General features: G+C 38.9%; 1 protein-coding gene across 2 annotated transcripts in view; it reads left to right on the top strand.

Moving 5' to 3' along the window:
* RMDN2 (regulator of microtubule dynamics 2) overlaps positions 1-26,040 on the top strand; it is a 66,319-nt gene that overhangs the window by 32,857 nt on the left and 7,422 nt on the right. For both annotated transcript variants that reach the window (XM_077764222.1, XM_077764223.1), the window contains 5 exons: positions 5,769-5,844; positions 7,168-7,245; positions 15,372-15,470; positions 23,048-23,101; positions 23,189-23,269. In XM_077764222.1, the coding sequence (XP_077620348.1) occupies positions 5,769-5,844; positions 7,168-7,245; positions 15,372-15,470; positions 23,048-23,101; positions 23,189-23,269 (388 nt within the window). The remainder of the gene's footprint in view (positions 1-5,768; positions 5,845-7,167; positions 7,246-15,371; positions 15,471-23,047; positions 23,102-23,188; positions 23,270-26,040) is intronic.

Below are 26,040 nucleotides of genomic sequence, written 5' to 3'. Positions count from 1 at the left end.
GTCATGATCTCACGGTTCAGGAGTTCAAGCCGCGCATTGGGCTCTGTGCTGACAGCTCAGAGCCTGGAGCCTGCTTTGGATCTGGTATCTCCCTCTTTCTGCCTCTCTCACGCTCTGTCTGTCTGTCTCTCTCAAAAACATTAAAAATACATAAATAAAATGTACAGTAGATTTTAATCCTCAATTTGAGGGCATTTATCAGTGTGAGCTCCCAATTTTCATGGAGGAAGAATGTTGAGCCTTCTCTGGGGGCTTCAAAATTACCTTGAAATCCATCTTGTTAGAAGACATTATATGTAACTCTCTCCTAGCAGGTGACCCAGTCTGTCTTACACTAATCTGGCTGTTTTTCTTTTGTTCATCTTTTTCACTTTTTGTTATGAACAGATTGCCTTGTTTATAACTATGGGGTTTGACTCTTAGGGTTAAATCTTATCAACACACACACACGCGGAGTAATGATCCAATTGTGTTGCACACAAGCATCTTATTCAGTATCAGTTTGTAATTTAAAAATATTAAAATCTAATTAGTGATAAAATTTAATTCATTCAAATGACAATTTTATCTTAATTCTTAGAGTGTATTATAATGTAGGTCGTGAATACAAGAGTTCTCATCCAATTAAATAGCAGCGTTTAGGGTAATGAGAAAAAGGAGAAATTAAAACTTTGACTTGAGAAGCACTGGTTAAAATTCAGGTTAACTGAGTCCATAATTAATTGTAATAAAGCATCACAAAAAGGTTTTTGTCAGTATGTTTAGACATTTTCTCATTCACTCGGCATAAATGAAAAACTCTGACCCAGACCAACGCCTATTTTTATAAATAGTTTTACTGGTACACAGCCCTGTCCATGTGTTTGTCCATAGCGGTAAAGTACAGTGGTCGCGACCTTGACTGTCTGACCCCAACGCCTAAAATGTTTGCTACCTGGCCCTGTAGCACAACTTGCAGATCCGTGATTGAAAGGGTTATGCGATAGTTTATAAGCTTCAGTTTGAAGTAAAAGATTCAGTCTTTAGGAATAAGTATCAGAAAGGATTAACATCGAGGGAATGGTTGAAAAACAAATATCATTTTAAGACTTGCTTTCCATCTTCATCTTTTCCAAAAAGCTTTGACGCTTTAAATCTTCATAAGCTATCTGCAAAAATGTTATTTTTGTTGAACCGGCCGAAGATACTTCTAGAATCAAGAGAGTAAAGTCACTGTGGCTTTGTAGTTTGTCAGCCCTATAGGCCTGACCATAATTACAAATAATATCTTACATATTTGTCATGCTCTACTGTTCACAAATTATATCCACATGCCTTACAGCAAGTGATTTACAGGACAATGTGTTTCCATTTTAGAGGTCAAGATGAGCAAGGTTGTGTATAGGAGGTGGGTGTGGGGGGGAATAGGTTGTTAGTAAGCAAGGGTCACGTGGTAAGTAGAAAAACAAAAACCAGATCTTTTATTAGTATATACTCAGTATTCTATTACAGTATTCTTTCTCTGCTTTCTCACAGTATAAATAGCATTTGTGCTGAGTCCAAAGTACTGCAGGGAAACTAATGGAGTTATTTTAGTAGTTGTCGAAACAGGAATGTTTGTCATTTAGTAAAGATGTATTCAATATCAATGCAAAGCAAATACAGAATTTTTGTCAAAGCATGTATGGTGAGAATGACCTCTAGATGGAGGTAAAGGCCACATTGTGAATTTACGTTCTTTGGCGTTTCCATCAACTTGAGATGGTTTGTGAAATAAGATTTTAAATTACATTTTTTAAGATGAACAATATAAAAGAAGAAGAACACACACACACACACACACACACACACACACAAGTCGAACTAATTGCCAGAAAAGAACTGATGATCTTTTGGGGAAAAAAAGTGGTCAGGTGAACTTTGAATTTATGATATGTAGGATGATAAATAATATTTTAGACTTTAAAGAAAAAGACTTCAAACGGATTGTGAAAAGCATAAGACTGTATGACAGATTATTTATAAGGAAAATGTGCAGGCTTCGTGCAATGGTATTCATAAGTCTAGTTTTTGTGTTTTTTTTTTCATGTTTCTCCTTGCTCAGAGTAAGTTGGAGAGAAAGTGCTGAGAGAGCACTATACATGCCTCGAGATGTGCGTCACGTCAGTCTGATGCTGGTGTTCAGAAAATAGATGATTGATCCCACCACTCTAGATCAGTGACCATAGGTTCTTTTCTTTTGATCCCCGGACAAATGTTTCATTGTTCCATAAGTCTCTGGCTGAGAAAGTCCAAACAGACCCAACAGATTTTTCTAAACATGTGATAGGGGTTTTTTTTTTTCTTTCTTTCTTTGTCAGTATAGAGAGTAGGGAAATTGAACTAGTATTTATGTGAATTTAAGCAAGGCAGCAAGGTCAATTTACTTCCAACATTCTTGTGGACAAGATATAGAAATGTGGGCAAGCCTCTGGGTTACCCATTTTGAGAGAAGGGGTTAAGCCAGAGTTATTCAACAGAATAACTGTTGGTAACATCATTGTTGCCATCATTGGCCTTTTACCTCTCTCTCTCTGTATATATATGTGTGTGTATAAGTGCTGGTGAGAATGTGGAGAAGTTGGAAGCTTTTCACCTGTGAAATGAATGAAAAATAGAGTAACTGTTATGGAAAACAGTATGGGAACTCCTCAGAAAATTATAAATAGGACTACCATATGATGCAGCAATCCCATTTCTGGGTATATATCCAAAAGAACTTAAATAAGGATCTCAAAGAAATAGCACTCTTATGTTCATTGCTGCATTGTTCACAATAGCCATGGTATGGAAACAATCTAAATGTCCAGCAGCACATGAATGGATGATCCCAGGCTTCCACATCCGTATCTTAGACACTAGCGTGTTCCGTAATTTTGTCAGTGGGTGAAGATATAAGGATGCCGTAAAAGTTGTGAGTAACGCAGAATCATGAGGAGTAGAGTGTATGATGGATGACAATAGCAATTCAAAAGATTTTCATGTTAAAAAAAAAAGATTTCCACATGTGTGAATGAATAGAGATAAAGGTGGGGGGAGGGATGGAATGAGAAGTGTCAAAATTAAATTTAGGGAAAAACATGATAATTTGAATAAAGTGGGGACTTTAGCTAATAATAACATATTAATTATGGTACATTGTGAAAATTACATATCTTGTTTAACAGTATTGGTACAGTTGTGATAAATGTACTGTAGTAATGTAAGACATACACAGTAGAGAAAACCGAATACGGGTATACGGGAACTCTCTCTATTGTCTTTGCAACTTTTCTATAAATCTCAAGCTATTTTAAAATAAAATCTTATTGGGGCGCCTGGGTGGCTCAGTCGGTTAAGCGTCCAACTTCGGCTTAGGTCATGATTTCATGATTCGTGGGTTCAAGCCCCGCGTCAGGCTCTGTGCTGACTGCCAGCTCAGAGCCTGGAGCCCGTTTCAGATTCTGTGTCTCCCTCTCTCTTTGACCCTCCCCTGTTCACGCTGTCTCTCTCTCTCTCTCTCTCTCTCTTTCTCTCTTTCTCTCTCTCAGAAATAAATAAAACATTAAAAAAATTTTTTAAGAAAATAAAATAAAATAAAAGCTTATTGGGGTGCCAGGGTGGCTCAGTCTGACTTGGGTTCAGGTCATGATCTCGTGGTTTGTGAGTTCGAGTTCCACACTGGGCTCTGTGCTGACAGCTCAGAGCCTGGATCCTGATTCAGATTGTGTGTGTGTCTCTCTCTACTGCTTGCCTATTCACACACACACACACACACACACACACACACACACACTCTCTCTCTCTCTCAAAAATAAATAAACATTAAAATTTTTTTTAAATAAATAAAAGCTTATTTTTTTTTATAAAGTGGCCTAAGGTTTTAAGTACAAATGATGCCCATAACAGAAATGGGGAAATTGGGGGATGCAGCTGTGGAGAATTTTGCTCCACTTTCTGGAACTCCCTGGGAGGAATGATAAAACAGAATGACAGAGAGAATTTCAAAAGAACATGGTGCGGCCAGAGGTGACAATAGCAGTTTTACAGGAGAACTCATAAGTCCAGTAATCTTTTCCTACAAGCTTAGTCACTGGTGGGCACAGAGAGGTATGTGACATGCAGTGTGATTGTAGAATTTCTGAATAGTAATGCCTCCTAATCTGGTTAAGTTCTCAGATCACTTCTGTAGGTTGATTTAGTCATCATTATTTCTGCTGTTGCAGATTTGGTTGATTATGTAGAAACTGAAAATTAAGAGGTCAAAAATGTCATAACGGAAAAGTGACCATTTTATTGTTTGTCAGAAGTTGTGCGAATTGTGATCTTTTGTGTTCAGGAATAGTCTTACTATTCCAAATTAAGAAAATTGTTCATTTAAAAATTTTTTAATTTTTTTTTTTTTCTGAGAGAGAGAGAGAGAAACAGCATGAGCAGGGAAGGGTCAGAGAAAGAGGGAAATACAGAATCCAAAACAGGCTCCAGACTCTGAGCTGGCTGTCAGCACAGAGCTCGATGCCGGGCTCGAACCCATGAACTGTGAGATCATGACCTAAGCAGAAGTCGGATGCTTAACCAACTGAGCCACCCAGGTGCCCCTAAAATTTTTTTAAAAATATTTATTCATTTTTGAGAGACAGAGACAGAGTGTGAATGGGGGAGGGGCAGAGAGAGAGGGAGACATAGAATCTGAAGCAGGCTCCAGACTACGAGCTGTCAGCACAGAGCCTGACTCAGGGCTCAAACTCATGCACTGCAAGATCTTGACCTGAGCCAAAGTCAGACGCCCAACCGACTGAGCCACCCTGGTGCCCCTGTTCAGTTCATTTTTGTACTTGAAAGTTATGCTTATCCACAGAAATGATCAAGGTAAATATGCCAAATTACAGCTTTCATTTCAGTTATGACAGTGTAAGTAAACATTAATACCTACTCTTGATTTAGGTAAGTGAATATTTTGTCTTGGACAGAAACACTCTGAAATACTCTGAAGACTTTGCACAGACAGAAACACTCTGAATATAAAAAGTAATATGTCCCCAGATTTTGGAGTGAGCAAATTGCTGAACAAATATTGCACCCAACTTATTTCAAATAATTATTGATGTAACTTTCATATTCTCAGCGGAAAAAAAAAAAGTAAGCAATTCACAGGAGGCCATATTCTAGTATGCAGTGTTTCCAACGAAGGATTGAAGGTCGTGTGGAATTTGGGAGGGGAAGGCGTCTTCATGGGGCACCTAGGTGGCTCAGTTGGTTGAGCGTTCAACTCTTGATTTTGGCTCAGATCATGATCTCACAGTTTTTGACATTGAGCCCCACGTCACCCTCTATGCTGACAGTTCAGAGCCTGCTTGGGATTCTCTCTCTCCTCTCTCTCTACCCCTCTTCTGTTTACACTCTCTTTCTCTCTCTCAAAATAAATAAATAAAATTTTTAAAAATATGAAGAAAAAGAAAAGCAGAGGCACCTGGGTGGCTCAGTGGGTTAAGCATCTGACTCTTGATTTCAGCTCAGGTCATGATCTCCAGCCTCATGTTAATGTCAAGTATTTATTATTTTTAGGGCCCTTGTATCTAAATTAATACTTTTATCAAATATCAATGAATGCTTTAGAGATATTTTTAAAATGTTTATTTGGTGGTATTTGATTAGAAGTTCACACACTATCCACTGTTTTTCTGGGTTTTTTGTTTTTGTTTTTTTTTGTTTTGTTTTTTTACAAATAGTTTATTGTCAGGTTGGTTCTCCACTGTTTTTATCCTTTTCAGGTATGCAGTCTTGTGTGGCTATGTGTCTGAGTTTGAGGGCTTACAAAATAAAATCAACTATGGACATCGGTTCAAGGTATTTCTTGATATTAAAAATATTTTAATGTAGCTATATGTTCCATTAAAAGGTATGAATCAGATTATTCGACAAATTATCTCTCAGGTGTCTCAGTCAGTTAAGTGTCCAACTCTTGATTTTGGCTCTGGTCATGGTCTCATGGTCATGGAATGGAGCCCCATGACCGGCTCCACACTGGAGCCTGTCAAATTCTTTCTCTCCCTCTATGCCTCCCCTGCTCATGCATGCGCTCTCTCTCTCTCTCTCTCTCTTTCTCTCTCAAAAAAAAGTTATAAAACAAACCCAAATTAATCTCAATCTCAAGGAATTTATCTTTTTAATTTTTATTTTATTTTTAAGTGTTTATATATTTATTTTGAGAGAGAGAAAGCATGTGCGAGAAAGGGAAAGGGACAGAACTAGAGAGAGAGAGAGAATCCCAAGCAGGCTTCACACTGCCAGCACAGAGCCCAATGCAGGGCTCAGTCCCACAAACCACAAGATCATGACCTGAGTCAAAATCAAGAGTCATATGCTTAACTCACTGAGCCACTCAGGTGCCCCTATCTTTTTTTCTTTAAATGAAGTGACACCCTATAGATAGTACCATGCCAAAAAAAATGAAACTATTTGGGTGATAGAAGATTATTATTCTAGATCTCGAAAGAACTCATTATAGTAGATGAGTATTATTTTTTCAAAGAAAGAATAAGTCTTTTGGTTATGAGCTCACCAACATCATAAACATGATTGGGACTAATTAGTTAACATTACTTGCATATTGATTTGGTGGGAGGACTAGAATCCAATCTAGGACTTAAACTTACCAGGATAAATGAATAAGATAAGTAATATACGTGTAAATCATTTATAATGTGCCTGTAGCTCTGATAGCTCAATAAATGAGCAAAGAAGTTTCTTCTTTGTTTTCCAGCTCCCTAACCCATTTTAATTATGTCAGGGGAATAGTTCCACCACCTAGTTCTGGTATTCTTTCTTCCATTGTATCCTAATCATTTGATATTTGTAAGCATGCTTCTAAATCAGTATTAGCTAGGCAAGTCATGGACAGACAGAAGTGTCACTTGGATGTTTCCTCCTTTTTATAGTGACATTTGGCTTTAAATTATCCATCGCTTAATTAAATCATCACCACAGTCTGGTCCTAGTTGTGAGCAATCATTTCTGATAATTGAATTATTGGTAAGACTTCTTATATTAATGATAGGGATTGAGGAGGGGGACCAAACAACACAGTAAAGCCCCTTTGAATTTAGGCACAGTCGCATTCAACACCACCTGAACTCTGAGAGATGGCATTTGTTTTGGATTTTCTTTTAGGAGCATCTGGATAAAGCAATCCAATTTTTACCTGAAGAACCTTTTTTGTATTACCTCAAAGGAAGATACTGTTATACTGTAAGTTAAATGTTTTTATCCATAATTATTTCAATATGCTTGGATTACATGATATATTTTTAGTGACTTATTCTTTCTTTAATTGTCTTACCTGGTGCCTACTGTAGGGAAAATGATAAAATCAGCACATATTTTATGAATTTATGGTTGATTGATTTATATCCTATGTTACATACGGCATATGATTTTATATATATCTGTACTTTTCTACTTACTGCCTCTCCATTTCCCCTCACAACAACCACACTGCCCCCTCTGCACTCTCTCAGTTGATGATCAACCACCTACGTGCATGTGCCCTGTGTTGGTGTACTACTCTTTGTTTTGTGAGAGGACTTTTTCGTTTAACAGAGTGTATTGAGCATTTATGTGCCCACTGTTCTTGTCTTCAAAGAACTGAAGTTAGATAAGGACATGAAATATATAGAAATAAATAAAGGCAGCTGGTGAAGGCTAAGACCCAGTGTATTAGTTTATAGAAAATTAACATAATGTGAAAATATATCTTAAGAGATGCATGAAAAGTTATGCTTATGAGAAATGCTATTTCTGAATGAAAGATTCATATAAGCAAAGGAGGAGGCTTGCTAGTTGAGGTCTGAGGATTAGGAATGGAGAAGGAAGCTCTTTTATTGAACACCTGCTATGTATCAAATGTGCATCTTATGCTTTATATTTCTTACCTCCTTTAATTCTTAAAACAGCCCTGTAAGCAGTTTTTATTATGCCAGTTTTTGATATTAAGAATCTGAGTCTTCAAGAAGGTAGAAGACTCCTAAGGCTTAAAAATTATTGACCCAACCTCACATGAGTCTGGGACTTGTATGTACATTATTTGTTTAGGCTTAAGAAACCCAAAAAGAGGGGCACCTTGGTGGCTCAGTCAGTTGAGTATCTGACTTCAGCTCAGGTCATGATCTCATGGTTTGTGGGTTCGAGCCCCATGTCAGGCTCTGTGCTGACAGCTCAAAGCCTGGAACCTGCTTTGGATTCTGTGTCTCCTTTCTTAGCAGCCTGGATAAAATCTTAAAACCATAATAAGTGAAAAAAATAAGTCATAGGAAATAAACAACATGATATCATTTTTGAAGTAAAAAAAGTGAAAATAAACATAGCAATAAGTAACATTATGTAGGAAAGCGAGGGAATAATTCTGTTTGATAGAGATTAATGGCTACTAGAAACCTAGAAGATGGTACTGGGAAGGAAAGCACTTGATGGGGTTGAGAGAGCATCAGTACCCTCTGAAGTATTCATTTCTAAACCCTTTTAATCTTTTATGATAAGCCTCTAATATTCATATTTGGGAAAAATGAAAAGTTTTTAAAAGGACGCAAAAAATACTATGCATCCCCTGTAGAAGAGGACTGATGCACACAACTTGCAAGCACTGTGCCCCTGCCCACATGCAGAGTGGCCAGCTGTCCCATCTTGGCAGTGGCTGCACATCACCTGTGGAAGAGGACCAGCCTCACCTGTTAAGGGTGCACACCCTGCCCACTATGTTCAAGAGCAGGAGATATATCTGACTTTCCTAATGCAGAGAAACAGACACGGAGAGTTCGGCAAAATGAGGAGACAGAGGAATATGTCCCAAATGAAAGAACAGGACAAAATCACAGCAAGAGACCCAAGGGAAACATAGATAAGTAATATGCCTGATAGAGAATTTAAAGTATTGATCATAAAGCTACTCACTGCACTTGAGAAAGGAGTGGAGGACATCAGCAACACAGAAATAATAAAGAACCAGTCAGAGATGAAGACTCAATAATTGAAATAACTGAAATAAAAAATTGAAAATTGCATAAATAGCAGGCTAGAAGAAGCAAAAGGATGAATCACTGATCAGGAGGACAGAGTAATGGAAAGTAATCAAGCTGAGCAAGTGAGAGAAAAGAAATTATGCAAAATGAGCATAGACTTAGGGAACTCAGTGACTCCATGAAGTATAATATCATTTGCATTATAGGGAGCCCAGAAGAACAAGAGAAAAAAGGGGGCAGAATATTTAAAGAAATAATAGCTGAAAATTTCTTGAATTTGGAGAAGGAAACAGAAATTTAGATCCAGGAGGCACCGAGATCCCCCAACAAAATCAACCCAAGGAGGTCCACACCAAGACATATAGTAATTAAAATGGCAAAAAGCAGTGATAAAGAACTTTAAAAGCAGGAAGAGAAAATAAAACAGTTACCTACAAGGGAAACCCCATAAGGCTAGAGGTAGATTTTTCAACAGAAACTTTGCTGGCCAGAAAGGAGTGGCATGATGTATTCAAAGTGCTGAAAAGAAAAAAATCCACAGCCAAGAATGCCCTATCCAGCAAGACTATCATTTGGAATGGAAGGAAAGATAAAGAGTTTCCCAGACAAACAAAAGTTAAAGGAGTTCATGACCACTAAACCAGCCCTACAAGAAATGTTAAAGGGGACTCTGCAAGTGGAAAAGAAAGACCATCAATAAGAGTAAGAAAGGTAGAAAGCACAAAAGCAATAAAAGTACATATATCTGTTAAAATCAGTCAAGGGACTCACAAAATAAAAAGAAATAAAGTATGACACCATATACCTAAAACTTGGAGGAATAAAGAATGGGTTCAAACTTAAGCAACCATCAACTTAAGATAGACTGCTATATGCAGAAGAGGTTATATACAAACTGAATGGTAACCAGAAATAACAAAAAAAAGTAATAAATGTGCAAAAAATAAAAATAAAGGAATCCAAGTATATCACTAAAGAAAGCCAACTTATGGTTAGAGAAGAGAGCAAGGGAAGAAAAAAGCAGAGAAGATCCACAAAAACAAACACAAAACAAATAACAAAATGGGAATATATACTTATCAGTAATTACTTTGAATGTAAATGGGCTAAATGTCCCATCTGTCACCTGACATAGGGTGACAGAACAGATTAAAAAAGCAAGACCCATCTATATGCTGCCTACAAGAAACTCACTTCAGACCTAAAGACACACGCAGATTGAAAGTGAGAGGATGGAGAAACATTTATCATGCAAATTGACGTGAAAAGAAAACCAGGGTAGAAACACTTATATCAGACAAAATTGACTTTTTAAAAATTCGTTTTTTTAATATTTATTTATTTTGAGAGAGAGAGAGAGAACCCAAGCAGGTTTTGCACTTTCAGTGCAGAGCCTGATGTTGGGCTTGGTCCCATGAACCGTAAGAACATGACTTGAGCCAAAGTCAAGAGTCAGTTGCTCAATCCACTCAGCTACCCAGGTGTTCCGAGACAAAATTGACTTTAAAATAAAGGCTGTAATAAGAAACAAAAAAGACACGATATAATCACTAAGGGATGTGTCCAACAAGAAGATATAACAATTATAAATACTTATGTGCCCAACATGGAAGCACCCCAATATATAAAACAGTAACAAATATAAAAGCACCAATAGATAGTAATACAATAATAGTAGAGGATTTTACCACCCCATTTACATCAATAGACAGATCATATAAACAAAAAATCAATAAGGAACAGTGTCTCCGAATGACACATTGGACCAGATGGATCCAAGAGATATATTCAGAATATTCCATCCTAAACAACACAATACACATTTTTTTTTTCAAATGCCCATGGAACATTCTCCAGAATAGATCACATGTGAGGCCACAAAACAAGTCTCAACAAATTCAAAAAGACTGAAGTCATACCATGCATCTTTTCTGACCACTATGCTATGAGACTAGAAATCAACTACAAGAAAAAAAATCTGGGAAAAACACAAATACCTGGAGGTTAAATAACATGCTACTAAACAATGAATGAGTCAACCAAGAGATCAAAGAGGAAATAAAAAATATATGGAGGCAAATGAAAATAAAAATACAATAATCCAAAATCTTTGGAGTCCAGCAAAAGTAGTTTTAAGAGGGAAGTTTATAGCAATACAGGCCTACCTCAAGAAGCAAGAAAAATCTCAAACAACCTAACCTGATACCTAGAAGAGTATTTCTAGTCAGCTAGAAAAAGAAGAAACAAAACCCAAATCCAGCAGAAAGAAGGAAATAATAAAGATTAGAGCAGAAATAATAAAGAAGGAAATAATAAAGATTACAGCAGAAATACAGAAAAGGAAGGGAAGGAAGGAAGGAGGGAGGGAGGGAGAGAGGGAGGGAAGAAAGGAAGGAGGGAAGGAAGGAAGGAATGAAGGAAGGAAGGAAGGACGGACGGACTGGAGCTGGTTCTTTAAAGAGATCAACAAAATTGATAAACCTCTAGCCAGATTCACCCCCCAAAAAAGGGGGGTAGGACTCAAATAGAAACAAAAGAGAAATAACTGACGCCACAGAAATATGAAGGATTATAAGATAATATTATAAAAAATTATATCCCAACAAACTGGACAACCTAGAAGAGATGGATAAAATCCTAAAAACATATAACCTAGCAAAGCTGAAACAGGAAGAAATAGATTTGAACAGATTGATTACCAGCAGTGAAATTGAATCAGTAATTTTAAAGCTCCCAACAATTAAGGTCCAGATGGTTTTGCAGGTGAATTCTACCATATATTTAAAGAACAGTTAACAGCTATTCTTCTCAAACTTTTCTTAAAAATAGAAGAGGAAGGAAAGCTTCCAAATTCATTCTAATAGGCCAGCATAACCTGATTCCAAAACCAGATAAAGACACAGTACAAAAAAGAATGACAGGCCAATATCTCAGATGAACATCGATGCAAAAATCCTCAGCAAAATAATAGCAAGCCAAATCTAACAATATATTGAAAAAATCATTCACCGTGATCAAGTGGGATTTATTTCTGGGATGCAAGAGTGGTTCATTGTTTGCAAATCAATCAGTGTGATACATCATATTATTAAGAGAAAGGATAAAAACCATATGAGCATTTCAATAGATGCAGAAAAAGCATTTGACAGAGTAATCCATTTATGATAAATATGGTCAACAAAGTTGGTTTAGAGGAAACATACCTCAACATAATAAAGGCCTTATATGAAAAACAGCTGAGAGCTTTTCCCCTAACATCAGGAACAGTGCAAAGATGTCCACTCAAACTACTTTTATTTAACATAGTACTGGAATTCCTAGCCACAGCAATCAGACAGAAAAACAAAAGGAATAAAAGGCACTCAAATTGGTAAGGAAGAAGTAAAACTTCCACTACTTGCAGTGGGATGAATCCATATAGAAAATATAAAGACTTCATCAAAAAACTACTAGAACTGGTAAATGAATTCAGTCAGGTTACAGGATAAGAAATCCCCATGTACAGAGATCTGTTGCATTTCTAAAAGCAGCAGAAAGAGAAGTTAAGAAAACAAACCCATTTACTATTGCATCAAAAATAATAAAATGCCTAGGAATAAACTTAAAGAGGTGAGAGACCTGTACTCAGAAAACTATAAAACATTAATGAAAAAAATTGAAGACAATGCAAAGAAATGAGAAGACATTCCATAGTCATGTATTAGAAGAAAAATATTGTCAAAATGTCTATACTACCCAAAGCAATCTATAGATTTGATGCAATCCCTATCAAAATACCAACAGCATTTTTCACAGAACTAGAACAAGCAATCCTAAAATTTGTATGAAACCGCAGAAGACCCTGATTAGCCACAGGAATCTTGAAAAAGAAAAACAAAACTGGCAGTATCACAATTCCAGACCTCAAGTTATATTACAAAGCTGTAGCAATCAAAACAGTATGGTACCAGCACAAAAATGGACATGTAATCAATAGAACAGAAGAGAAAGCCCAGAAGTAAACCCACAATTACATGGTTAACGAATCTTCAATGAAAGAAACAAGAATATGAAATGGGGGAAAAGACAGTCTCTCCAACAAATGGTGTTGGGAAAACTGGACAGCAACATGAAACCGGACCACTCTCTTTCACCATTCACAAACTCAAAATGGATTAAAGATCTAAATGTGAGCCCTGAAACCATAAAAATCCTAGAAGACAGCATAGGCAGTGATTTCTCTGATACTGGCCATAACATCTTTCTAGATGTGTCTCCTGAGGCAAGGGAAACAGAAGCAAAAATAAAATGTTAGGACTACCTCAAAGTAAAAATTTTCTGCACAGCAAAGGAAACAACCAACAAAACTAAAAGACAACCTGCTGAATGGGAGAAGATGTGTGCGAATGACATATCTGATAAAGGGTTAGTATCCAAAATATATAAAGAACATATACAACTCAATACCCCAAAAAACAAATAATCCCATTAAAAATGAGAAGACATGGACAGATATTTTTCCAAAGAAGATATATAGATGGACAACAGACACATGAAAAAGTGTTTAACATCACTCATCATCAGGGAAATGCAAATGAAAACCACAGTGATATATCATGTCACATCTATATAACAAGTACTGGTGAGGATGTAGAGAAATAGGAACCCTTATGCACTGTTGGTGGGAATGCAAACTACTGCAGACACTGTGGAAGGTAGTATGGAGTTTCCTTGAAAATTAAAAATAGAACTACCCTATGATCCAGTAATCACACTACTGGGTATTTACCAAAGGATACAAAAATATTAATTCAGAGGGATGCATGCACCCCTATGTTTACTGCACCCTGTTTACAATAGCCAAATTATAGAAGCAACTGAAGTATCCATTGATACATGAATAGATAAAGAAGAAGTGGTATTTAGGGAAAAATGGGTGGCTTAGTCGGTTAAGCGTCCGACTTTCACTTGGGTCATGATCTCGCAGTTCGTGGGTTCGAGCCCCGCGTCAGGCTCTGTGCTGACTGCCAGCTCAGAGCCTGGAGCCTGTTTCAGCCTGTGACTCCCTCTCTCTCTGACCCTCCCCTGCTCACGCTGTCTCTCTCTCTCTCTCCTAAAAATAAATAAAACATTAAAAAAAAAAAAGAAGAAGAAGTGGTATTTATACACAATGGAATATTATTCAGCCATAAAAAAGAGTGGAATCTTGCCATTCACAACATGATGGTACTAGCGGGTTTAACACTAAGTTAGAAAAGGACAAATATTTTATGACTTCACTCATATGTGGAATTCAAGAAACAAAACAAACAAGGCAAATAAAAAAAGAGACCAAGCAAAAAACACTTGACTAAGGGGACAGATGGTTACCAGAAAGGAGGTGGTGGGTGGATGGGGGAAGTAGGTAAAGGGGATTAAGAGTACACTTATTTTGGGGCTGCTGGGTGGCTCAGTGGGTGAAGCGTCTGACTTCGGCTCGGGTCATGATCTCGTGGTTGGGGGGTTCGAGCCCTGCATCAGGCTCTGGGCTGACAGCTCAGAGCCTGGAGCCTGCTTCAGATTCTGTGTCTCCCTCTCTCTCTGCCCCTCCCCTGCTCATGCTGTCTCTCTCTCTCTCAGAAATAAATTAAACATTAAAAATTAAAAAAAAAAGAGTACACTTATTTTGTAGAGCACTGAATAATATATGAAAGTGTTGAATCACTATATTGTACACCAGAGGCTAATGTAACACTGTCTGTAAACTGGAATTAAAATAAAATGGTGGGAGAAGGAAGCAACAAATAAATGATAATAGGACATTTAATTTTGGTGGTTATTGGTTAAAAACATTTTCTCCTGGATTATAAGTATGTATACTGGGATGTCACTCTACACTCCGCCTGGGTTGAGGATCCTTGTTCTGTTTACATTTCTGTGATGCTGTGTCCTGGGTCAGGTTGGCAGCAGGGAATAGGCAGGAAGAAAGAAATGGCGGGGTCTGGTAGCTCCTATACTCCATGCAAAGAAATACTGTATGGCCGTCTCAGAATCTTGAATCACATGAACAAATGGGATCAGCATTATTCCCTATCCCCATGCCTTACTCTCACTGAACACAAATCTCATCATGAGTATTTCAAATTGGTTTGGTAACCAGTACTTTTAGAGCTCATAGTTTGTTAGACTTATAAAAAAGGGAAGGTACAATATTAATATCACAAAAGTGATCTCTGTCATATATGTTATTTAGGAGTATGTTCATATTTATATATATTATATATATATATATATATACATACCTACACACACACACACACACACACACACACGTAACTGAAGAGAGACTCTTATTCAAAAAGTAAACAACTCTCTAAGAATGATGTTGCTCCGTATTTGCAGGTCTCGAAACTGAGCTGGATTGAGAAAAAAATGGCTGCTACTCTGTTTGGAAAAATGCCATCCTCAACTGTAGAAGAAGCTTTGCAAAATTTCCTCAAGGTATAGTTTGTCTATCCATTATGTTAGTATTGAACTGGCTATGACCTGCACTAGTCCCCCCCTACCCTTCTTCATGTAGATCTCCACCAGGACCCCGGGATGGAATCCTAATTTAAGCATGTCCAAACTGCTTCCCAGAGTAGCTAGGTATGCCCTAGGTCTTAGGCACACAGCCCTTACTACCAAATCCAAGAGCAACTCTCCAGGTCGTGTAAGTATGTGCAAAAAAAGCATTCATGCCCTCATTGTTAGACTTGATCCCAAATACTCGTAATGAGCCTAATATAGAACCAGTTTAATCTTAAAGAACTAAAAGATGCCAAAAGGGAAGTTATTTCAAAAGCCATTCTACAAGTTGAAGACAGTTCTCTAGAACATTCTTAGGGTAGCAGACCAAACCAGTATTTTCATTCCTGTCTTAAAATGTATAATTGCTATGCTAATAAAATTCTAAACAGTACTATATATGTGTGCATATAATCGACTTCCTTGTAAGCTAATCCCTTTATCTTTCTCTGGAACGAATTATAGAATCTTATAGAGACTAACATGTTTTATCTTTCCTCATCTGCCTATTTCAGATTTGTAACAATATAGACACAATCAGACTCTGTATCTGTTGTCCATTTTGTACCTTCTCATATTTTTTTTGTCGTATCTTAGGGATCAGTTTTGTAGAACTGAGAGGGAATTTGGAGAACACATTCTAAGATCAAAATAGGTTTCATCATACTTTCCATTTATGAATGAATGCTTAGTGCCTACCTACTATGCTTTGTGGAAAAAAGTAAGTGTTCTGAGCTTATGTACAAGAACACTCGTGGAAAAGAGTACAGGGAATAAAAGTACAAGGGCTAGACATTTCTTATTTTTTATTTCACGTGATCTTTTTTGTTTTATGAAAAGGAAATCAAGGGGTGCTGGGTGGCTCAGTCAGTTGAGCATCCAACTCTTGATTCTGGCTCAGGTCGTGATCCCAGGATCATGGGATTGAGCCCCACAATGGGCTCTGCACTGAGCATGGAGCCCGCTTAAGATTCTCATTCTCTCTCTCTCTCTCTCTCTCTCTCTCTCCCCTTCTCCCTTACCTGTGGTCTCTCTCTCTCTCAAATAAAATTTAAATTAAATTAAAACTAAAAAAAAAAAAAGGAAATCAAGACCTCAGAAACTTAATTTTTTCTAGCATCACACAATGGCAGACCAAAGACATGAATGTAGTTTAAAACTGTATCCTTATTTCCTCACGTTTTATCTACCACTGATAATTAGTTATTTCATTTTAAACTCTGTAAGAATATAGATCTTCAAAGGGGCATCTGAGTAGCTTAGTTGGTCACCCGTCCACCTCTTGATTTCTGCTCAGGTCATGATCTCAGAGTAGTGGGATCAAGCCCCTAGTTTTGATCCATGCTGTGTGTAGAGCCTGCTTAGGATTCTCTCTCTTCCTCTCTCTCTGCCTCTCTCTTTCTCTCAAAATAATAAATAAACATTTTAAAAAAGAATATAGACCATGAGTATATTTAAGATAAAGGGTTCATAGAAGGTGCTAAGCTAATTAGGAAAAATGTTGTTTGGACTTGAAACACATTCTTCATAGTAGCAGTTATAAATGGGGGCTCAGATATTCAGGACATTGCCCAAAAATTCTTAAGGTGCTAATGTACCTGAAATATTACACAGATAAAATCAAAAGTGATCNCTTAGACGAGTTTCTTAACCTTTCTCTCAAGTTAATCAATTACATGGGACCTGACTCATAGTGTTGTTCTGAAGATTAAAGAAGTTAATACAAGTAAATTGCTTAGAGATTTCCTAGCTCCTAGGAAGTGCTTCATATCAGCTCAGAGAATTTTAATGTCATTAAAATGTAAACACCTTGGCAAACCATCTTGGGGACCTCCCCATTCCATCATGACCGACATTCTGTCTGNCTGTATCAACTGCAACATCTGAGGATATGGAGGAGCCCAAAGTGCTAAGGGCAAAGGCCAAGGTGGGGAAGTGAGAAATCTGGGTGGTGAGGGGAGAGAAGGAACTTGTATCCCACGTCCTAGGAGAGTCTGCAATCTCTGGTCCCAGCAAGAGGTCATGCTTCTGGACCCCGGACTGTAGGACTCCTGTCCCAGCTCTGTCCCTCCAAAGAGGGCTCACAGGGGCTAGGAATGTGTCCCCAGACCATCCAGCTCAGTTCTGTAGAGATCTAGAGCGTTGGCTTTAGAATCAGACAGTTTGAGATCTGAGCCTTTCCCTGTCTGTGTGACTTGACCATGTTTCCCTCTTTCTTCTAATCTTAAATTCTTCATCTGTAAAGCAGATGAATATCTACTTTATATGATTTGTGTGAAAATTCATAAACTAATACATGTAATTTTCTTGGCCCAGGATCTAGCCCATTAACTACTCTAACTACAAATAAGTAAATAACTTTGCTTTTTTAAAATTATTTTGCTCTTCTAACTTATGAAATCTGATCCTCTACAGCATCACAGCATCCAGGGAGGTGGTTTTAGACCAGGAGCCATCTGTGAATCCTGTGTGGGAATTCTTTCCAACTATAGCATGCTTCCCACCTCATCCAAAATTCTGGCATGATTCCCTCAGACAGTGGTTCTCAACCTTGGCTATACATTAGAATCATCTGGAGAACTTTAAAAAATGCCAGCCTGGGGGTGCCTGAGGGGCTCAGTCAGGCGAGATTACAGCTTTTGATTTCAGCCCAGATCATGATTTCACTGTTCACGACTCACGTGGAGTCCATGCTGTCAGCACAGAGCCTGCTTGGGATTCTCTCTCTCCCTCTCTCTCTCTGCCCCTCCCCAACTTGCACTCTCTTTCTCTCTCTCTCTCTCTCAAATAATAAATGGGTGAACTTTGAAAAAAAAATGCGAGCCCAGACCATGACCCAGATTAATTATTTCAGAATCTTTGAATATATTAAGGTATAGGTTATATTCAATGAAATGCATCCATTTCAAGTGTACAGTTCATTGAAGCTTGACAAATTTATTTACTCACGTAACCACCACCATTTTAAGATTTAGAACATTTCTATCATTCTCAAAATTTCTCTTTGCCCTTTTGCTGTCAATTTCCCTCACCCCCTGCCCTAGGCAACCACTGATCTACTTTTCTGGGTTTTTTTTTTAGCCTATTCTAAACTTTTATACACATGAAATCATAGAGCTGTACTTTGTGTGTATCTGGCTTCCTTTGCTCAGCATAATGTTTTGAGCTTCGTTCATTTCATTGGTGTATCTCTAGTTCCTTTTTACTGCCTTGTAATATTCTATTTTGTGGAGATATACCACAGGCTGCTTATGCATTTGCCTATTCATGGACATTTGAGCTGTGTCCAGTTTGGGGCTATTATGAATAAAGCTTCAGTGAACATTCATATGCAACTTTTGTGTAGACATGTTTTAAATTTTCTTTGGGAAGTACCTGGGGATGGATTATTGGGTCATACGGAAAGTGTTTTCAAAGCTCGATCCATGTTTTTAAAGCTCTCAAAACTCTCCCTGTGCAGCCCATTGTGTGGTTGAGGGCCTGGAATGAGGGCTGGGGTGTGGGTAGTAGATAACAGGGGTGGCAGTGTTGGGGGATAAATGGACAGCCTTGATCTCATGCACTCTTTGCAACATATGATCTCTGGATCTCTCTTAGTGGTTTTACCACCTGCAGAGCCACCTTCTATGTCCTGATATGATGGAGGGCTGCTGCTTGAGTTTATGAGATGTTTTTAAAACAATGCTAGTTTATTCAGTAATGTTTATCAAGCACATACCTGGTACCATCGTGGCAAATGTAGGGAAGGCAGAAATGACCAACACAGCTCCTGTCTTCAGGGAACTGTACAGCCAAGACCAAGTAAACAACTACAATAGTCTCTGCCAGATAGGGTGTTCTAAGAGCCTAGCTAGGAACTACTCCTTAACTAGAACATTCTACTGAGCAACACTACCTTCCTTGTTATTTATTTAGGTGAGCTCTTTGGTTAAACGTTAGAATCTGCTCCATTTAAGGAAGTTGGTGTTGTTAGTAGCCTATTTTCCTTTGGCTGCTGCTGCTGCTGCTGCTGCTTCTTTTTTTTTAAACATGAGCACAAAAAGAGAGAGAGATGTTCTGATTTATAACCAGTATGGTTAATTAAACTTAAGTGCTAAGGTATATATGCAGGATTAAAATGCCAATATTAAGGAAATAAGCAATCCCTGTCAAGATAACATCAGCATTTTTCACAGAGCTAAAACAAACAATCTTAAAATTTGTATGGAACCAGAAAAGACCCTGAATAGCTAAAGGAATCTTGAAAAAGAAAACCAAAGCTGAAAGCATCACAATTCCGGACTTCAAGCTGTNGCTGCTGCTGCTGCTGCTGCTTCTTTTTTTTTAACCATGAGCACAAAAAGAGAGAGAGATGTTCTGATTTATAACCAGTATGGTTAATTAAACTTAAGTGCTAAGGTATATATGCAGGATTAAAATGCCAATATTAAGGAAATAAGCAATCCCTGTCAAGATAACATCAGCATTTTTCACAGAGCTAAAACAAACAATCTTAAAATTTGTATGGAACCAGAAAAGACCCTGAATAGCTAAAGGAATCTTGAAAAAGAAAACCAAAGCTGAAAGCATCACAATTCCGGACTTCAAGCTGTATTACAAAGCTGTAGTCATCAAGACAGTATGGTACTGGCACAAAAACATACACTCAGATCAATGGAACAGAATAGAAAACCCAGAAATGGACCCAAAAACGGATGGCCAACTCATCTTTGACAAAGCAGGAAAGACTATCCAGTGGAATAAAGACAGTCTCTTCAGCAAATGGTGCTGGGAAAACTGGACAGCGACATGCAGAAAAATGAACCTGGACCACTTTCTTACACCATACACAAAATGCACTCAAAATGGATGAAAGACCTAAAAGTAAGACAGGAAGCCATCAAAATCCTAGAGGAGAAAACAGGCAAAAACCTCTTTGACCTCAGCAACAGCAACTTCTGACTCAATACTTCTCTGGAGGCAAGGGAAACAAATGCAAAAATGGACTATTGGGACCTCATCAAAATAAAAACTTCTACACAGTGAAGGAAACATTCAGCAAAACTAAAAGACAACTAATGGAATGGGAGAAGATATTTGCAAACGACACATCAGATCAAGGGTTAGTATCCAAAATCTATAAAGAACTTATCAAATTCAACACCCAAAAACCAAATAATCCAGTGAAGGAAGGAGCAAAAGACATGAATAGACACTTCTCCAAAGAAGACATCCAGATGGCTGACAGACACATGAGGAAATGCTCAACATCACTCATCATCAGGGAAATACAAATCAAACCACAATGAGATACCACTTCACACCTGTCAGAATTGCTAACATTAACAGGTCAGGCAACAACAGATGTTGGCCAGGATGCAGGGAAAGAGGATCTCTTTTGCACTGCTTTTGGGAATGCAAACTGGTACAGCCACTCTGGAAAACAGTATGAAAGTTACTCAAAAAATTAAGAAGAGAGCTACCCTATGACCCAGCAATTGCACTACTAGGTATTTATCCAAGGGATACAGGTATGCTGTTTCGAAGGGGCACGGGTACCCCAGTGTTTGTAGCAGTGCTATCAACAGTAGTCACAATATGGAAAGAGCCCAAATGTCCATCAACGGATGAATGGACCAAGAAGATGTGGTATGTATATATACAATGGAATATTACTCAGCAATCAAAAAGAATGAAATCTTGCCATTTGTGACTACGTGGATAGAACTAGAGAATATTATGCTAAGCAAAATTAGTCAGAGAAAGGCAAATATTGTATGACTTCACTCATATGAGGAATTTAATATACAAAATGGATGAACATAAGGGAAGGGAAGCAAAAATAATATAAAAACAGGAGAGGGGACAAAACATAAAAGACTGTTAAATGTAGAGAACAAACAGAGGGTTGCTGGAGGGGCTGTGGGAGGGAGGATGGCCTAAGTGGGTAAGGGGCATTAAGGAATCTACTCCTGGAATCATTGTTGCACTATATGCTAACTGACTTGGATATGAATTTAAATTAATTAAAAAAGAAATCAGCTGCTTATGCTCATATGTTGAAGCAAGTTTTCTGGACAGGTTTTGGACAGAGCTGGGCAACTACTGGACCTAGAAGAAGGTGCAGTTGAACAAAGGTTAATCAAATTCTTCCTTTTAGAGAGACTTAAGAAATGCACTTAGTAGACTTGAAGAGTTGAGATGGAAATAATCGGGCAAGAGAGAAGCAGCAGAACCAGAATCCGTCCATACGCTGGGTGGCTCTCTAGGCTTTTCAAGGCTCTGGCTAGGACTGAACTTGACAGTGTCCTCTCGTCTGTTAGCAGCCTTGCTGTCTCACCAGCAAGTTCTTGGCAGATCCACACACTATTCATCTCCTCGGTCCTAAAGAGTAAACACCCAGTCTAACTCCCCAGCCCAAGACACTTTATCCTAGGATCCTTTCCTTTCAGATTTTGTAGCGAGTATATGCCCTTTACCAAAGATGTGAACTCCTCAGCACCCTAAGTCTTAGATCCATCCAATGGTATCCATCTTCAAAACGCATGTATCCTTTGACTCAGCGATTCAACTTCCTGAAATCTCTTCTACAGACATAATCACACATGTACACAAGTATACAGGAGGAAGTATGTTCATTGATCATTATTAGTAACAGTGAAAAAAATGTCTAAAGGTATAATGGAGAATGCTTAATTTAACTATGGCATATGTGTAATAGGAAATACCCCTCTTAGGAACAGTGAGGTAGGTCTGTGTACCTACCTCAAAAATATGTCTTTGATATGTTGTGGGGAAAAAAAGTTGTGGACCAATGGTTAGAAAAGGTCCCATTTCATTTTTCTCAAAAGTGAATTTTTTGTTTTTTACTTGTGTATGGTTGATAAAAGTTCTGGTACTGTTGATAGTGGTTACTCCTGGGAGATGAGATTGAAATTGAAAATAAAATCAGAACAAAGAAACTTTCACTTTTAATTTTGGAAATGTTTGTATCACTTGTATCTTGTAGAACAAGCATATCTTTGTAAATTTTTTAAAGTAACCCTCTTGGGTCGCCTGGAGAAGGTTAAGCATCCAACTCTTGGTTTCAGCTCAGGTTGTGATCTCACAGTTCGTGGGTTCGAGCTCCATTTTGGGCTCTATGCTGACAGCAGTATCATCCTCGACTCGTCTTCCAAAATAGATTATGAATTGAATAGGACTTGTCCTGGGAAGATGTATAACCAATTGTCTCTGTCCTTAAAAAAAAAAAAAAAAAAAGATAAGTTATACAAAGGAATCCTGAAATCTTAAAGTATCTCATTGTTTCATAAGCTTTATAAGTGTAATAATAATAATCTCATTTTAATGGATAATCTCAAAAGCTGTATTTCCACCATCCTTGAACTGATCAAATGATTCAGATGTAACACAACCAACCTAAATTTTTAGCACAATTTGGTTAGTATTTGATTTATTGATATATATCCTCTTTACGGGTTGTGATAATATTGCCCCATTTATTCTTTTTTTCTGTTCTCTCTTAAAATCAGGTTGAAGAACTACACCCTGGTTTTTCTAAGTCCAATTACCTGTTCTTGGCCAAGGTAAGGAAGACCGCTGTTTTAAGATCGCTTTGAATCCATTACATAAAAACGGGATTCCCTTTCATATTGTCTACTTCTCATTTGTAGTGTTATATTGATCTTGAACAAATGGATGATGCCATGAAGTTTTGTGGTTTGGCAGTATTGCTTCCTTGTGTCACCAAAGAGGTAAGTCCTAACAGTGACAGCGAAGGCTGTTATTCTCACCAGTCCTTTTGTAGCTCCAGATATGAAGTTAGACACTCAGAGGCATCTGGATTTTTCTTCCATACCAAAACATTTTGGATTTAATTTAGATTTAACACGTACTGTGAAGTTTTTAGAATTGCTGTGGGTCACCCTTCACCAGCAGACTCCCTGTATCTTTAAGGGACACACAAATCAAGGGCTAGCGGTTAAAATATCCTAGTGCTTGTTAAGCACAGACCACAAGAGGAGGGCCCGTCTTCAGTCTCCAGCTCACAGTAGGGTATGGTTTTCCTCTACCGTGAAGATTAAAAATCATGTATTAACATTTTCTTGGCCTCTGAACACCTCCCGTTAACGAAGAAGAAACTATCATGTTGCTTCTTGCCCTTCTCTTCGCTAATTCAGGATGCTGGATGTGCTCCGGTTTAGGAGTTTCTGAGTTAACTACCCAGAGTGTGTTGCCCTGAGCCGTCTATTGGTATTGCAGGGACAAAAGGAAATGGATCGATGTGTTCCGGCTCCCTTCTCACACCGCCAAACATTGTCATCCTCAGAATCGCAGCTAGAAGGAATGCCGCAGAAATGAGCACCCTTTTCTTCTCTGTCAGAGCAATACTGGCTCCCGTGTGTGTTGTGATCTCAAATACAAACGCGTGAGGCATGCGCACAGCCCTCTGGGAGCTCACAGCCTGGGAGAGAATATGAGTCATATATCCGAGTAACTGTAACCTAGGGTGAAAAGCCTGAAGTGCTAAGAGAGGTACAAATAATTGGTTATGGAAACAGTGAAGAGGGAGAAACTATTTTCACCTGGAAGAGATCAGGTAGCATCCGAGGTAGGCTTTGTAATTGTATGCAACGTGGAGGTGAGGGGGAGGTGCATCGCAGGTGATGAACACAGGCACCTCGGTGGAAAAGCAGAGAGTTGTTTGCTTGGAGGACGAGGGGCAGGGTTGTTCAGTCCTGGGAAATAAGGAAGAAAAGGGGAAGCGGATAAGACCTGCCAGGAACTTCAGGGTTCCGGGATGCCTGCGTCCTTAAACAGGGCTACTCGGGCCTCACTGGGCCTTTCCAGTTACCGCCCATGCAAGGTCCTAGATGGCTTATGTCTGGAATTTCCTACAGGGTTGAGGGTCCTTCTAACTCCGATCCCTCGCTTGGTTCTGCTGGTTAAAAGGAGGTGCACGGCAGCCTCGGCTCAGGGGCGGCCCTATCTCCAGAAGACACTCTGTGCAATTGTTTTGGCAGAAAACGGATTCTCTCCCTCTGGTTGCTTGCTCCACGGTGGTGGGGGGGGGACGCTATTATCTTTTCCGTGGCTCCGCAGTGATGTCAGTTCCAGTTACATGCAGTCGTTTAAAACTGAGGGTCTGTGCATTCTTTTTAGAATTTGAGATTAGAATACAGTATGTTGTGAGGTATAATACCTGGTTTGACATGCAAATATTTGTGCATGAAATATAACAAGGGCTAAATATTGATGTCTCCCCCTCCACCCCCCCACCCCCCGCCAAGGTTTGGTCTTTGTCCCCTAAGTCTCTCCTCCCCCTCCTCTTCTCTCTCCCCTTTCCTCTCCCCCTCCCCCCTCACCTTTCCTTCTTCCTGCCCCAGAAACCTATAGTCCATGGCTTCAGATGCCATTTACCTGCCAGGGATCCTCAGTTCGTATCTCTAGCCCTCCCTTCTGAGCTCTAAGACCTGATTATCCAACTTCCTACCTGACCTCTGTCCCTAGATGTGTCGCAGACACCTCAGACTTCCCTCGTCATTGGGCCTTTGGAGCTACTCTTCTCCATCTTCCCCTCTAGTATTTGGCATGTCCATCCATCGGTTGGGAATCCTCTCCCTCAGCCCCCAATCCAGACATCCATCCACTCCCCCAGGTCTCAGTCTTCCTCTTCGAAAGCATGCCTTGAGCTACCCAGCTGCCCTCTCGTTCGACTGCTACCACCAAGCAGGAAACCACCCGAGTTCACCGGACCGACGACGTGCGAGCCTCCCGCTGGTCTCTGGGTTTCCTTCTCCCGCCAAGCCGTTCCTGACTCTCAGTGGCATCCAAAGGAACAGACCGCGTAAACCTCCATATGACACTTCTTACTTGAAACCCTTTGCTTTGGGGATAAAGCCCTAAATGTTTAGCATGTCCTTCAAGGCTTGGATCTCTGTTGCCCTCTCTCCCCACCTCTACACTATGCCCTTCCCTGCCTCACACCCTGGGGACCTCTTCTTGCCTCTTCCTGAAACACTCCCTCCCAAGCCCTCCACTCCCTTCCCCTGCTTGATTCCTACTCACCCTTCAGGCCCCACCATAAATGTCATTTCTTTAGGAGAGACTTCCTTGCCACTCCCAGGCAAGAAAGTTCCTCGTACTTTTCCTTCACATCATCCAGAATGGTTGTGGTTGTACAATTGTTTGTGTGATTGTTCCAGGAAAGTCGCGGCCAGGTGTGTTTCATTCACCCCTCTACTCCCAGGCCAACGACCATGCCTGGCATGTAATAAGCACCCATAAGTACTGGTAGGGAAAATCAGAAGTCTCATACCGTGCAAATAAAAAGAATAATGCTAATAGTGTTAATAAATAGGACTGGTAATAAATGTAACTAAGAAAGCTGGGCATTGTGGGAATATTTAGGTAATGAGCAACATAGCACTGGTAAATATTTCCCACGTTACACATTTTCCCAATGATGTTTCCATTTGTATTTTCTAGGAGGTTTTGTTTTGTCTTGTTTCAAGTAGTAAATGTA

Source organism: Crocuta crocuta, unplaced genomic scaffold (genome assembly GCF_008692635.1).
Source record: "Crocuta crocuta isolate KB4526 unplaced genomic scaffold, BGI_CrCroc_1.0 scaffold164, whole genome shotgun sequence".
Lineage (NCBI taxonomy): Eukaryota > Metazoa > Chordata > Mammalia > Carnivora > Hyaenidae > Crocuta > Crocuta crocuta.
The sequence above is the reverse complement of the archived record's forward strand: the minus strand, read 5'-3'. Positions and strand labels throughout refer to the sequence as shown.